The sequence below is a fragment of the Schistocerca gregaria genome, chromosome 1, assembly GCF_023897955.1.
Source record: "Schistocerca gregaria isolate iqSchGreg1 chromosome 1, iqSchGreg1.2, whole genome shotgun sequence".
Taxonomy (NCBI): Eukaryota; Metazoa; Arthropoda; class Insecta; order Orthoptera; family Acrididae; genus Schistocerca; species Schistocerca gregaria.
Window position 1 is genome coordinate 620,877,199 of NC_064920.1, and position 16,998 is coordinate 620,894,196.

The 16,998-nt window shown below is 35.1% G+C and overlaps 1 protein-coding gene across 4 annotated transcripts in view; it reads left to right on the forward strand.

The window, feature by feature from the left end:
• Positions 1 to 16,729, forward strand: part of LOC126359375 (uncharacterized) — a 661,877-nt gene extending 645,148 nt beyond the window's left edge. For all 4 annotated transcript variants that reach the window (XM_050007626.1, XM_050007624.1, XM_050007625.1 and 1 more), the window contains 2 exons: positions 6,143 to 6,350; positions 10,043 to 16,729. In XM_050007626.1, the coding sequence (XP_049863583.1) occupies positions 6,143 to 6,350; positions 10,043 to 10,403 (569 nt within the window). In that variant the 3' untranslated portion in view covers positions 10,404 to 16,729. The remainder of the gene's footprint in view (positions 1 to 6,142; positions 6,351 to 10,042) is intronic.
• Positions 16,730 to 16,998: the final 269 nt, after the last annotated feature.

Consider the following 16,998-nt stretch of genomic DNA (forward strand, 5'->3'; position numbering starts at 1 on the left):
TTGTGATAAGATGATTATAAAGCGGGATTGTACATTACTTTTCTACAATTTTGAGAATGCTGGTAAAAGTGAAAATGGACAGAACTTTGATGCTATTTCTTTATCTCCCTTCTTAAACAGTGGCTTAACTGCAGCATATTTCAACCATTCAAGAAATATTCCACTGATGAACAAATGGTTACACAGACAGCTTAATATGTTACTTCTCAGAATTACATTCATTAATTAACATTGTTGATATTTCATCATACCCACTAGATGTTTTTGATTTTAAAGTTTTTATTAAGGACATTACTTCTGCTGGGGCAGTGAGGGTCAAATTCATATTATGGAAGTTACTTGAAATGTCTCGTCTGAGGTATTCCATAGCAGCATCTACAGAACCTGAGAACCCCATCGTTTCAGTAACAGTTATAAAATGTTTGTTAAAAATTTCTGCAACACTATACACATTTGTCACCAATGTATCATTCACTCTTAATGCTATTTGTCCCTCTTCATATCTGGTTCTACCGGCCTCTTCCTTCAATATATCCCATATTGTCTTTATTTTGTTATCTGATATGACTATCTTTTCTTTGTAATATATTTGCTTTGATGTCCATATTACAGTCTTTAATATTTTGCAGTATTTCTTGTAATGTGCTATAGCATCAACATCAGAACTGTTGTGGACTGGCAGATACAGTTTTCTTTTTTGTTTTACAAGCTACCTCTATTCCTTGTGTAATCCATGGCTATTTTGTAGAGTTTTCTAACATTGGTTGGTTTTGAGGAAAAACAGTGTTCAAATAAGGTAAGCACTTTATTAGCAAAAGTGTTATATTTTTCATTAATGCCATGAGCACTGTAAACATCACTCCAGTGAATGTCTCTGAGGAGTCTCCTAAAATTATCAATTTTTGGCGTATTGATTACCCTCTTGAGCTCAGATTTAACAGATTTTTTATCCTGTTCAGTATTAACATTTAACAGAAGTAACTGCATCTCATGGTCTGAGAGGCTATTAACTATTGGTTTTGTGATATAATTTAGTTCATTGGACTTTTCTATAAAGATATTATCTATGGCTGTTTGTGAGCAATAGGTTACCCTAGTGGGGAACTTTACAGTGGGAATTAAGTTGAATCATAGTGTTACTAACTCAAATAAGTGCTTATTGGGAGAGACTTTAAGGAACTCTACACTGAAGTCACCAGCATCCACTATTTCTTTGTTTATGGTTGTTATATGGGCCAGTATAGCTTCAAGGTGGTTTATGAATAGATTAAAATTACCTGCAGGTGCTCGATATCCACTCAATATTATGAAGGATTTTTTGTGAAATTCTACTTCTGTATGGTTCCGTATTATGGTCTAGGCAAAATTTATGAATGTCTATATTCTCAAATTTATGACAGTTCCTGATGAATGTGGCAACTCCTACTTTTTCCATTTCTGCTCTACAAAAGTGAGATGCTAACATGCATCCTGTAACACTTAAAAGTTCAATACCAGTGGTCACATGATGTACTGAGCGACAGATTATGTGAACTAGGTTTGAGGACTCTGATTCATCTATGCAGATAATTAATTCTTTAATTTTATTTCTCAGTCCTCTTATATTCTTATGCAATAAAGATAGCTGACATTTCACAATGACTGAGTTATAATTGGGTAGAGTTGAAATTTCTGCTGATTGTCGAAAATTCTTAACTAATAGCTGTTTATGCCCATGTAATAAGCTTGAATTATGTTTTTTGGCTTCTTTCTCAAACTGAAGGTTTGTCTCAATCCTAACCCCTCTTAAAACCTGGTTTCTTTCTGTCCTCCCTACCCTAAAAAAGGGTCTTTTATGAACCCTATAACCACTGGTAATTTATCACTCATGACAGTGCCTCCCCCTTTAACTTTCCTGTTATTTTCCTTGCCAGTTTACGCTTCTCTTTCCTGTTGAGGTGAAGGCCATGCCAACGTTAATTGTCTTATTTTTGGGAGTGGGGATGGGAGTAGTATTGGATGGAGCAGATGAGAAGAATAAGGAGAGGTGATGGTTGGAGGGGAGTGGGGGAGGGGGAGGAGGAGGAGTGCCAGAGCCAGGGAAGGGAATCCTATAAGAATGGGGCATCACTGTTTCATGCAGGGAAAGTTACATATAGAACACAATGATGGCCGAAGGAGTAGGAAGCGGCGCGTAAATAGAACAGAGGATCCTAGAGAGAGAGTTCACTTTTCTCTTGTTGAATAGCAACCAAAAATTTGGACTTAAAGTAAATAAGCTTCCTGAATAAAAGAAAGCACCCCATTCAAATGTCTTCCACAGGATTCCACTGCAATCTTGAATATACATCTACATCTATACTTTGCATACCACCTAGCAGAGGGTATATCCCATCGTAACAGTTATTAGTGTTTCTTTCTCTTCAATTCCTGTTGGAGCACAGGTAGAATGTTTGTTTGAATGCCTATGTGTGTGCAGTAATTATTCTAATCTGCTCCTCATGATTTCAATGTGAGTGATACATAGGGGATTAAAGTGTGTTCCTAGACTCATCATTTAAAGCCAGTTCTTGAAACTTTGTTAATAGACTTTCTGGGGGTAGTTTACATCTGTCTTCAAGAGTCTTCCAGTTCAGTTCTTCAAGTATCTCTGTGATACTGTCCCACAGATCAAACAAACCTGTGACCATTCATGCTGCCCTTTTCGGTGTACATTCAATATCCCCTATTAGTCCTATTTAGTATGGACCCCCGACACTTGCACAATATTCTAGAATGGTCATGTGAGTGGTTTGTAAGCAATCTCCATTGTAGACTAATTTCATTTCCCCAGTGTTCTACCAATAAATCAAAGTCTTCCGCCTAATTTACCCACAACTGAGCCTATGTGATCATTCCATTTCATATCCCTACAAAGTGTTACACCCAGGTATTTGTATTAGTTGGCCAACATTGAATCATTGATTTTAGAGTCATAGGATACTAAGTTTTTTCATTTTTTTATGTGCATAATTTTACTTTTCTGCACATTTAAAGCAAGTTGCCAATAATGGTGCTCTGTTGGCAAGAACAACACTTTATCTTGTGTGGTTCTCATTCTACTCATAACCTACCAACATATAACAATCAGTCCCAGCAACCTTTTTCTGAATTTTGAGTATCCAGTGACAATATTCCAATAGTCGTGCTTATTGGAGTGTCCTGTGATGTGTAGTGACCAGAAGTATACATGTGTATCAGTGGCTTCTGTATCCCATAGTGGGGATGTGGTTCTCAGTGGTGTATCTGTTCACTGGTTGTTACTGACAAACATTTATTTGGTGAGTGATTTGCTGCCATATTTCTTGTTTCTTGAATGTTACAGCTCATTATAGTCTGCAGTGAAGTCTTTCGTAAATTGTTCTTGCCCATAATTAACTCAGGCAGTAACATGTTCATGTGAATCCCAATTCATAGGAAAATCCATACATAAGAAGGCAATACAAACTTTGAACTTCTATAGACGTTTAAATATTGAAAACCATCCTTTGTTTGAAGTGATGCAGTACTGTCAGCAAGTCCGACATAAAATTAGTAGGCAAAATGTTTCTAATATCTGCACTCAGAGCTTGATATTTAGGTTCTTGACTTTCTCTAGAAAATTTAAACAGTCTTTTGCTGTACTCAGCCTTATCATGACCTTTCTTGTGACAATACTGGTGCTCAATACAATTCTTGTTCACAGCTCTTTTTTGTGATTAATTTTAATGGCAGTGAATGCAGTTGCAATTTCTTGTCTGTGACAAACATTGTTCTTCTTTTAGTAACTTTGCTGTTAAATTGTGGAAAATCTGCCTGCTTTCATCACAGGGGGAGACACAGACTGTAGCAAAAAAACCACATTTTGCCAGAAGTCTATCTAAAACTTGGACAGTCCTGTTGCATCTCCCACTGGCTCACCAACACCTGCAAGAGACAATGATAATACTTCGGCTTTACTAATATGTTGCACAATAGTGTAATAGTGCAATGTTTTATTATTATGGAACTATTGTTTGAATGTTACTTTATTCATTGCAGATTGCTGTTCATAAATTATCTTAAGATGATTCCACATACCATTTGCTGTAGCACATGACTGAACAGTTTGCAACTGGTCAAATTTCATACCAGTTGAAATAAGAAGCATTGATTTTGCATTAAGATAATCCCACAAGTTCTGTACATTTTTGCCTTCAACTGGTCCTACTTTACTTCCATCAACAGCATCCAGCAATTTCTCCACACAAAAAATAATTTCCAAAGCATGCAGTTTCTCGACTGTGACTATGTATCAGGCTTCTCATAGGAATCTGAAAATTGTGACATATAATGGGAGACATTTTCTGCCTTCCTTCTCCATCTTAGAACACTATTACATGAAATATATTCGCAGTCACGAATATGAACTACCACAAGGTGTATAATGGAATGACAACAATGATAATTTGCGCCTTCCCTGGACTCGAACTCGGATTTCCCGCTTATTGCGAGCGGTCGCCTTACAATTTGCTTACGAATAATGGCCAGACCCAGACTTCCATATGTTGTGAATGATGTGCCAACATCCTGTTTCGTACATCCATTAAGTGTATTCCCGAACAAGGTAGACATTTTAATTGAAGCTGTTCCTTCGGACATACATGAAAATTTCTTGCACCAAATTTATGCATACTGAAAATCTTTGTTTGGCACACATTTTATCATTCCACTTTTGAAGTGAAAATCTTTGATGTAATTGAACTCACTTCAAAAACTTGATTAACTTGAACAAAAATAAGATGTTACACCAGGAAACAAACACGTTTTCTTCAAACCAAGACTGTAGTCAAGCTAAAACAGTTTATGATTTACAAATTTTGTTTCTTGACTAAAAGCAAGGCATTTACAGTTAACTATTGAAATACGGAAAAAAATGCAATGGATTAAAAGGCCTTGTGTTAATTGGTAGGGATGTGGAGCAAATCAAGATATATATTAACATGAGACAACAAGCATCATAGAAACTTAATCTGTTTGTATTATTCATAACAAAATATCACTATGCTGATTAATGCTATTCAGACATATCCCATCTAATTCTAATCCAGTAAATTTGTAAAAATATAGCTGCTGTTGTGAAAGTGCTGGTGACCTTATCTGAAGCATTCCTCATATACACTGACAAACATATGCTTCCATATGTCACACTTAACATTACTTTCATTTTTCTTAAACATTTACCATTCAGTATAAAATAATCAGTTCTTTTGGAGATCTTGGAAGATTAAATCTCTCTGTTTACCTGTATCTACTAATTCATTACAGAACTGTTCCTATGACTGACACAGCATAGTTGAACCATGTACACTGGCCACACACACAGATGGCACAGTTGAGTGGCTTTAAAACACCATTGACCCATTTAGTTTTACATTTTTTGTGTTTCCCTTAAATCCCTTTCAGGTCATGACTGAGTTAGTGTGTGGCCTCGATGTCAGTCGTAACATTCCTTCTTACCTTCCTTCCTTCCTTCCCCCCTCTGTAGGTAAAAGTGTATATTTATAATCCTTTAGTAGCTTGCTGAAAGTGAGCAACTTATGGGAGAGATGTGCCATATTATGAGACTAGACGTGCATCATACAGATGTGTAAGATAACACATGAATGTTACCAGTTCTGTGTTAAAAATAAGTAAAAGCTAGATCATTTATGCATCAATATGTTTCAGAAAAGTTAGTAGTGATTTATCTTTTATATATATATATATATATATATATATATATATATATATATATATATATATATATATATATATATATATATATATATATATACAGGAATAAAATCAAAGAAGAGGTAGAAAGGATAATGGGGGTTGCAGTAGGGCAGGAGGGACAAAGAGTTCAAAAAGTTCTCACAGTTAAATAATATGACAAGAATGATGTAAATATGAAGCTATTCATTGTTACCTTTTACATTGCAACAGGGCTGTTTGCACTGAGACAAACAGCAACAATGGTGAAGTAGGAAATCTTTAAAACAGTGAATTAAAATCTAAAAGCAGAATAGAAAAAATAGATTAATTTTTAATGTGGGTTTATTTTTAATACAGTAGATGCTTTTTTATAAACTAATTTTTTTCCGTTTTGTATTGTATTATGAAGGAATGCTTCCTGTCCGATGGATGGCACCTGAGAGTTTGGAACTGGGTATTTTTACACCAAGCTCTGATGTGTGGTCCTATGGAGTGCTACTGTATGAAATCATTACATTTGGAAGTTTCCCCTTCCAAGGACTGAGCAATAATCAAGTGTTAGAGCATGTGAAAGCTGGAAACACTATTCAGATCCCAACTGGTGTGAAACCTCAGCTGTAAGTACATAATTTTAATTTCTTGTTTTATTATTTATCTTAGTAGATTTTTAACTCCATAATTATTTCATTTTGTGTGTGTGTGTGTGTGTGTGTGTGTGTGTGTGTGTGTGTGTGTGTGTCCATACATATAGATTTTTAATTGCATTATTAAAACTCTAGTCAGGAAGGAAGAAGATATATCATAGTTATTTGTGAGAAAAAAGCATTTAGTGTTTATGCTGGATGCATTTCAATCACTAAAATTACAAATTCATCCATTCAACATTATTATGTAGTCACTGTTAGTACCTTGCAGTTTCAAAAATTGCTATTATGCACATAGAGGTTAATTTGATGAAATAATTTTGACTGTAATAGACATTTTCACATAATTATTTACTGGTTCTAGTATTAATTGCAAGACCAAAAGCTAGAATAATTTGCAATGTAAAACCTAGTTTTCACCTATTACTGAGAATGTGAGAACGTATATCTGAGACCCTAACCTGGTGATTGAGGGGAACGGGGGGGGGGGGGGGGGGGGGGGGGCAGCAAGTTCGACACTTACATTAATGTTGTGGGTGGAGGAAATGAAACAAATTGCTTACAAAATAATACTTGAAATTATTGAGGAACTATTCCCACTCACCAAATATACTGATACAATCACTTTATAAAACATACCTATTACTTACAATGTATGTATTTGAGAACATATAGTTTACAGAAAGGCAACAGTGTGTTGTTGGATATAATTAATCATTCCTTGGTGCCCTAGGATTTATCCTGTCCACAGCCCAATTATTTAGTTAACTTGTGCCATCAATTTCTTTTTTTGCCATTTTATTCAGTGCCTCCACATTCTTTAACCAAGTTACTTATCTACTCTTCAGCATTCTTCTGAATCATCACATTTCAGATTCTCTACTCTCTTCTTGTCCATACCATTTATAACCCACATTTCACAAATGTAGAAGACTATTATCTGAACTAATACTTTCAACAAGACTTCCTTAGACTTAAATTTATATTCGGTATTAACAAATTTATCTCCTTCAGAAAGCTTTTCTTGCTATTACAAGTCTGACTTTAACCAGCAGCACAGCAAAATTCATTTTACCATGGAGATTGAAAAGAACGGGGTATTGCCTTTTCTCGACGTAGAAGTTTATCGTAAGCCAGACGGGAAGCTTGGACACAGAGTTTACAGGAAGCCCACCAACACGGACAGGTACCTGCATGCATCCTCCCACCACCATCCTACGCAAAAGAATTCGGCCCTGCGAACTTTTAACTAAGAGAGCCTACAGGATCAGCGATGAATACAACCTGCAAGCTGAACTGCAGAACCTCAGGACCATTTTTGGAGCTAATGGCTATGACATGAGGCTGATACGCAAAACCATGGCGCTGAAGGAGGAGGGCAACAGGGAAATACAGAACGAAGCACAGAACACCGCCATGCTACCGTATGTACAAGGGGTTACTGAACGTCTGGGCAAAATTCTCCGTCGGGCAGGTATTAAGCTCATTTTTCGTACCAACAACAAAATAAAAGACATTCTGGGCTCGACAAAAGATACAACTGACAAGTTTCATGCCGCCGGAGTTTATGAAATCGAGTGTGAATGTGGACTGGTGTATGTAGGTGAGACTGGGCGTCCAATAAGCACGAGGCTAACTGAACATGAGAGATATATCCGCCTCAAACAATATAGCAAATCAGCGGTGTCAGAACATCATGAGCAGTGCAGGATGAACATCGAATTTCGAGAGGCCCGAGTACTGGCGAAACAGCTGTTTAGTTTGAGGAGGAAGATTAGAGAGGCTATAGAAATAGCCAAGCGACCCGATAATATGAACAGAGAAGACGGGTACAGACTCCCAGCGTCTTGGCTGCCTGCTGTGACAGCTTTGCGGAAGGACTGCTCGCGCAAAGCAACAGGCGTGCGGTAGGCCACAGCGGAGGATGGTTCACAGAGCGCTGACGCGGCCTAGTCGATACTAGGCAGTTAGTAAACAACGCTACGCTGCAGCCGCCGCTAAGTCTCCTATTGGCCGATTTCCACCAATGGCAGGCAGTAAAGGAAACTCCAATGGAAAACGCCTATTTCCGCCAATAACAAGACGCAATGCAAACACCAATAAAATGAACTCCTAGTACCCTTCCTCCTCATCCTCACATCCAATCACAACACTCTTCCATAGTATATATGTACCCACACTTGCGCTCATTCAGCAGTTAGCAACACACCCTGAGGAAGGCGTCTTGCAACAGACGCCGAAACGTTGGAATTTTATAAATGACAATGCGGTCTCTAACCCAGAAGAATTTTATTGACATTGACAACGGCCGCGGAAGCCTACGGTTACATTCAATCAGACAATATCAGTTATTTAGCTCCCCAAGTAACAAAACTCATTTCCTGTCTTATATCATCTGATTTAATCTGACTATATTCCATTACACTTCTTTTAATTTGTTGATCACCATATGATAGCCTACAAGTAACAAATTTAGCTGCACAATCTTGAATAACTTGAGTATCTTCCTTTAATTAAATCTGGTGGAGATCACATATACTTGAGCAGTACTTACGAATGGGCCACACAAGTGTTCTATATGTCACCTCCATTGTAGATGAGCTACACTTTCCTAAAAATCTCCCAATAAACCAAAGTTGGTCTTTTGACTTCCTTAGTACTGTCTTTACATATCCGTTCCATTTCATATCACTTTGCAATGAAGCCTAGATATTTAACTGATGTGACTGTGTCAAGCAGCACACCACTAATACTATTTCAAACACTACAGTATTTTTTTTCCTATTCATCTGCAGTAACTGACAATTTTCTGCATTTAGAGCAAGCCACAATTCATTACACCAATAGAAATTCAGTCTAAGTCATCCTGTATCCTTCTCCAGTCACTCAATGGCAGTACGTTCCCCTGTATTACAACATAATCAATAAACTGTCACAGATTGGCGCATACCTTATCTGTCACATCATTTTGGCGTATGGAGAATAATAGCAGTGCTATCAAACTTCCCTGGGGCACTTCTGATGATACCCTTGTCTCTGATTACCTTTTGCCTTTGAGGACAATGTCCTGAGTTCTGTAGCATTGGAACTCTTCAAGCCATTCATTTCTGGGAACCTATTCTGTATGATTTGACATTTTTTACCTCTGTACAATGTGGTATCATGTCAAGTGCATTCTACAGAATACTTGTATCCAAAAATATGCCATTTGTTCTGTTCTGAGACACTACTACACTGGTTAAGGTGACAGCCTACTGTACATTTCAGAGATGACTGATAATTGTTAAAAATTAGACATGCTGAAAGAACAATGTATGAAACATTTTATTTTAGCACCAATCCTTTAATATACTGGAAACATAGGAGTATATAATGATTTTGCAACTGAAATTATTCTATGGAGACAGTGTTCAGTATGTTGTCCTGCTCCAGGCAGTGATGCAGGTGAATAGGAATGAGGAAAGATGTGACCAAATTTCTTTGTGTAATAGATGTGAAAATTGCTTTCACATAAAGGCAGATGTGCCTAGCAATAGATCATGAACAAATAGTTAACAACTTCCTGTACTTACTACTAATTTGGTGTTCTTAGTGTCATAATTTACAAACTTTCATTCTGTGGAATATCAGTTGTGTTACTCTTGAACTATGTAATTTATTTACAGGGAAGCTCTTATTCGATCCTGCTGGAATAAAGATTATAAGCGAAGGCCAAATGCATCTGAGATTGTGGAATTTCTTGCCAACAATCCACGACTCTTATCACCATGCCTTGATATGCCATTAGCCTCAGTACAGATGGAAGATACAGGTCAACTAGAAATGCATCTTCCAGAAAGGTTTCGCAAATGTTCCTTAACAGCTTCATTGTTGCAGAGTAACTCAGAACTAAGTAATGGTTGTGTACGTGAACCTCTTTTGAGCTCTAAGTATATCACAGCACATCAAGATGATGAAGACTTTGAAGATGAATACTGTGGCCATGACCCACCTGGTGGAATTAAGCAAGTGGACTCCATTCTTTGACAGCATACACTCAGTGGACAGCCAGCCAACTGTGCCACAGAAATTGTGTTCCTGTAGCTATAGTATTTGGCACTATCGCCTACAGTAACCGGTGAAGTTAACCACAGTAGTAAATTGTGGTCTGGTTGCGTACTGTGTATACAAAATCTGCATCTGCAGTAGTGTTTAATGGTGATGGTCATGACGCCACACTATATAAGCATTATAAAGCTGCAGGAAAATTTTAACTAGCCATCAGCTGTGTGAAATACCTCTCTAATAGATGTTAATTATTATGTGGTTCCATTTCACTATATGAAATTTGTTTTTCTGGCTGATTGTAGCTACACATTTCTTTTCCTGCAGTGAGAAAGTGAAAAAGTGCTAAGCACTCTAGTGAACTGTTGATTTAATAAACAATTTAAAAAGAGTCAATATCTCTTAAATAAATATGCTGCTCAGCAGGTCAGAGATAAAAGCTGTAATGAGATATTTCAAAATATTTATAATTACTCTTTGTTACAACTAATGAATTTAACTGGCGATTCCTTTGAGTACACAATTTTTTATTTTTAGGCATTCAGTGGAGAAAGTGGTTCAAAACCCTATGCATATGAGCAAGTAAGAAAGTGCCAGTTTCATTCCAACCATTGTAACCAAATTATTCCTCTAGTCTTATTTATATACTTATGTTCCCATTCATCAACAAAAGTTTCTAGATGAATTCACAGTTTTAAGTTTATGAATCCTTGCAGAGTCTATAATTAGATGACAGAATCCAAAACCTCTGCACTTCTCATTCTCATTACCTCTTATATAGTAAGGATTATCTGATACTGATGTAAAAGATTTCAAAAGTCTTTTGGAGAAAAAAAGGTTTCAAAAAATGCACAAACACCATGTTTTTTTTTACTGAATTTTTGGTTAAAATACATGCGTGTATCGAAGCATGGCAAATTGTAAACATTCCTTACATTTATTTGTCACATGTTTATGAAGATCACTTCTTTATCCAATATCCATGACAAGATTCTTGATCAGAAGAATAAAAGAAGGTTAAGTTATAGTTCTGTAGTAATACTGTACTTAATGTCTCTCATCTCTCTTTGTCCACACAATTGAGACATATTACTGATTATATGAACTAATTCTTTTCAAGAGTCACATAGCTCAGGAATGTGTGTTTTTTAATTCTAACACTAGGTGGTTTTCATTTACATTAGTTCATAATAAAAATTTTGAGGCCAATGTCTTTTGTAGTGCTACATGCTTTTTTTTATATTCAAGTGATTGTGTTGTAAAACAGCTTATGTGGGCACACAATGGATAATGTATGTCCCACTGTCTGAGCAGTACACTATCTGTGACATTTCCTTTCTTTTATAATGTCTCACCACAATTCCTCATTCAAAATGTTTGCATCTTATTACAGTGAACTTTCAGTTTCATCAAATGTATGTAATATAAATGCTTTAACAAACTTTATTAGCCATAAGAAAAGAATAACGGAGTTGTTTTACAGTTTTAAAGGTAAAACACTTATTGGTTCTTTTGTGTGTGTGTTGACAGGAATTATGTTTCACATTTTTCAAATCTTTTAATATGTTTGTAATATGTGACTCGAGATGTTTATTTAAAATAACACAGTAATGGCAGAGGGTCATAAATGTCAAGTGCAAAGGGATTTAAAACAAACAAGTTGCATTATATAACTGCAAACTATTATCATACATTATGTTCTTTTTATATTAGTTCACTTATTACAAATTCAGGACATCAGATGTAGACACTTGTTGCAAAGTCATCTTTATTACTATTGACATGTTGTCTGCATAAATTCGTGTCAGATGAAATGCCATATTAAATTTTCTGTTCTTTAACATGCAACAAATATTAGAGTGCATGTCCTTCATGGACAATATGATAAAATTGCATTCTCCACTTAACTGAATCTCCAAATATTGAAAAACATTTTTATATACTGGAAATAATTGACCATGTTGCTATCCACTGATATTGTTTTGTAAAGTGGTTTCTCAGTTTTTTTGTCTGGAGAAACCATGTTTACTTGTTTTATGTATTTGTTTAGGAATCACATCTCATGTATTGAGATGATATGTGTTTGTATTTTATTTTATGGTACATAGAAAAATTTATTCTCTCTTTCAACAACAAAACAGCATGTTTCATCACAATTGAATGTAATCACATAAATCTCAAATTTCACAGAAGTGTCTCTAAGAGTATTTAATGCTGGTTATTTAATTGCAATGGTGGGTAATGTAGTTTTCACTGATAAGGGTTGACTAGTATGAGCTTTGGAGATCTAGATCTCATATCAAAATGAACCATCAGACCCTTTAATTTAGGAGGAATTATTTACTCCACAGGTGTCAATAACTCATAATGTTGTCAGATTACTCAGAAACTCATACAAGATTTTCTAAGCGTAGTTCAAAGAACTATCCATTTTAAGCTAAGTGATAAATATACATGTGCTGCAAAGAAAGTGTGCTAGAAATGAGCATCTAAAGCATTCTACTAAGAAGGTACACAGTTGGAGCGAAGAACCTGGGTATTGGTGTTAACAAGCTTGGCTTCTGCATGTGCAATGAGAGTGAGGGTTTTAAGATATTTTCTATTACAGTCAATGTTGCATTAAATAAAATATTATGTAAATTGTGTGTGACAAATTAACTCTGTGTACCAGTTCAGAATTTGTACCCAGATATTTAACTGTCATGAAGGGATGTCACACAAATCAATTAAAAGCTTCAACAGCATCAGCCAAACTTACTGCATTAATCTAAATCTTAGATTACTGGTCTATTCCAACTGATAAAATCTACTTTTTTTCTGTTCATGCTGTTGAAATAATTAAAGTAAATCTAACTGCAGTTATCTGACTTGGGGATAAGTAGACCAATAGTTTTGCTCCCTAACTTAACTGCTGTCAGCTTTTCAATGCCCAAAGGGTAGCCTCATTTACACCTTCCTAAGTATTTGAAGTCTGTCAAGAGCTTACAGTTTAATATCTGAGAAAATATATTACCAGGAAACAAAATAAGTGAAAATTCTTGGAAGTATTGTTGAGATCTATACACAGAAATCTCAATTTAGTTTTCCTGGCATATGTTGTTTTTGACATGCTGTTATGTATTCTGCTGGATAATTTCATCCAGATTTTGTGATATGACAGCAGGCTGATGAATGAATGACTCAACCATCAGCTCAGCTTATTGAAATTTTGTAACATCTGGATGCCATTACCCAGAAGAATACTTTAGAACAGGTCAAAATCACTCTATAAGCTACCAGCAAATATATTCCATCTTCCTTTCAAGACAAGCTTGTGAAATATAAATTCTGTCCCTTATAAATGAAAAGACTGTACTAAAAAGCTTCTGTTGTCATCAAATATGTTTTGTGACAGGATCATGGTTATTTTTGGTACTCCTAAGAGGCAAACAATTCAGGTAAAGACTCTAAATATATGCATTAGTGATAGATTAAATGTGATTTTTGTGTCCATCATGATAGAATCCTAATGTTTTTTCTTTCTCTTTTTATAAATAATAGTCAGATATAAATCTGTGGTGCAAACATCTAGGAAACGTGAGTGAACTTGACTCTGTACTGTAGGTTTTTCATTTAATATAAATAATTTAGTCAAACAATGGAAAATACAGATGAAATAATGACAGTACTATGAAAAAGATAGCCGCTACCCACCATATAGTGGAGATGCTGACTCGCAGATAGACACAACAAAAGGACTGTCAAACAAGTAATCTTTCAGCCAAAAAGCTCTTCATCAGAATTAGACAACGTACACACATACAAATATCTCACACAGACACGGCCTTGGCAGCAAGCGATTTTGGTCACTTGTGTGTGAGTTGCATCTGCATTGTATGTGTGTGTTTTGTCTAATTATGATTAAGGAGTTTTTGGCCAAAAGTTTATTTGTTTTCAGTCTTTTTGTTATGCCTATGTGTGACTCAACATCTCTGCTATGTGGTGAGTAGCAACTGTCTTTTTCATAATACTGAAATAATTTAGTCAAGTTTGAGATTATCAGATGTAAGTTACAATATACAGAAAGCAACACAAATCAGCACACCGAAAAACACAGTTAGCCCAACACCCAAAACAGTGCTAAACAGCACATTTTAAACTTCAAGGTTCACAGATTCCAGCCCTCCCAAGCATCACAGAAAGCCAGGAAGAAACAAAGCATGGTTTCTAGAACTCAAATGTGAATGTTTGTGTGCATTAGTTCTTTATGGACAGTGACTTTCCTATTCATATTTTGTAGACAGTGACTTATTCATATTTGCTATATCTTCATGTGTACATTTGAGGCATGTTAAGTTTTATTGCCCATAAGTTTCATATCTATTTGTGAGTTATTTGTTGACTCTAACACGATCTCAAATATTTCCATTGAGTATGAACTTTTCCTTTCTTGCATATTTTGTATTTATTTTTTATGTCACATCATTTTGTGGGCAGTGTTGTTGTGGAGCTATCATTAAAAGGTTTATTTATAGTCATGTTCCTTTTCTCTTTCCATAATACAAGGATCTGTTCCTTGTCTAACATGTTTAGGTTTGTTGCCTTCACATTATCATGCACTTGATTTATTCACTGTTCATTTGAGCAGAGTTCCAGTGGCTTTTTTTTTTTTTTTTTTTTAAAAAAAAAAAGACGAAATGTAATTTTAGATGAAAGTCCATTTTTCTATGTTTTGGTTCTTAGTCTGAAAATGTAGGCATTTTAATAGCAAAATTATTTCTCTATTAGAGTCTTATTTGTTGTTCTTGTTTCTTGTGATTTTGTTAGTAATTGGTCCTCCTCCCCTTTCCCAACACTTGGTGAGAATGGAGTAAATTATGATGCATTTGAAATGTTTGTGAGATATATTTCAGTGACTGAAATTTGTGTTATCCGTATTTGTATTCAGTCTTATCATTTGAGTGTTCACATTAATATACTATTTTAAAGCTGGTAATTATCAATGCTTCAAAGCTTACTTTATTTTGCACTTTAAGTGTAAATGGAAGTCTAAGGTACAATGAATTATTATTTCATTATAGTCTTTAACGTTATACACACTCTGAATTAATATTGCATCTTTGTTATTCAGTTCTAGCTTTTAATTTACAGTGAAGTGTCACTTCATGCATTCACTGTTCTTTCTTACCAGTCAGTACTGCAGTACAGATTTGCAATAATCGCATCATTCAGTACTTTCAGTGATTCATGTCAATGATTTGTATTAAGGGGACTGGTCTGATTCTCTCTAATGAGAAAATATAGTTGGTAGCTAATTTTTCATTAGCTTTCAGTGGCTATTACTATATTTAGCATTTAGATGAAGTAACTTCAATCTGTATCTATTACTATTTCTCCTGGTCTGCTGCGCAGCTAAGATAAAATTTAAAAAGATACATGTATGCTTGTTTGTATGATATGTAACTGGTTTGTGTCAAGTTTCATATGGATGTGATTTTGATGTTGTTTACTTTTTGTCACTAATGCACCATTACTGAGTTGCAATGTGCTGAAAATGTACTGGTATGATAATTATGTTTATGCATACATTTGTATTTGTATGTCAATGAAGTACCTGATGTAGTTAATATGTCATTACTATTATTATTATTGTTATTATTATTATTATTGTTATTATTATTATTGTCATCTTCATCTCGATTATCATGTCCTCATCCTGTGTGTCATCATTTTTGTACCTAATTTACACACTGATAAATTTGCTTAAAGCACATGTGTTGCTGTAAAGTGTGAAAAGTTGATTATGAATCTCCTGTATTATTTAAGCAAAAGTAGAATTAATAGATACATTCTGTACCTCTAATCTAATATACCAGTCCTTAAGTGAAAAAAAGGTTACATGCAGTCAAGCATATAATTCTGTAAGGAATAATGCGAAGTGGTTGTCAACATACAAAACTTGTTGCAGTGGTCAAAACAAATGTGGCTTTGCATCAAGATACAGCATTTTTATGGCAGATGAAAATTAATTTCCTTGCTTCAATACAGTTTGATGAGTGGATGACTATATGACTCATCCTTCTCATTGTTCTTGCCACAACTGAAATTCATTATTGGTATGATACTTTTTATTTTGTTAATGATTTTTACTAATGGCATTTTTTTGTACAAATTGTAAATGATGTAATTTTTGTCATCCTTTTCTGTATAGTATCCTTAGCAAATGACCAAGAAATATTCATGTATATTCTATTTATGTCAAATATTGCATATTGTGACTGGTAACCAAAGTATTTGTTTCTTAGCTCAAATAAATGCGTAATACCTTAGTTAATGATACAGTGTGCCACACTGTTGAGTGTTCTTTTCTTGCCAACATTTCCATTTGTAGAAAATATTGATCACAAGAAAAATAGCAGGGTCAGGGAGAATCTAGATAAATGAGAGTGTATATTTATAAAAAGAAAAGGGAGGGTGGAGGTATGGAAAGTACTGTGAAAATTAAAAGTAACAAATTACTGAATATTAGAGGCACTGAGTCATTAAGAGGGAAAGAGACGAGACTGTGAACTTTCTGACAAATTCTTTTTCAAGCTCT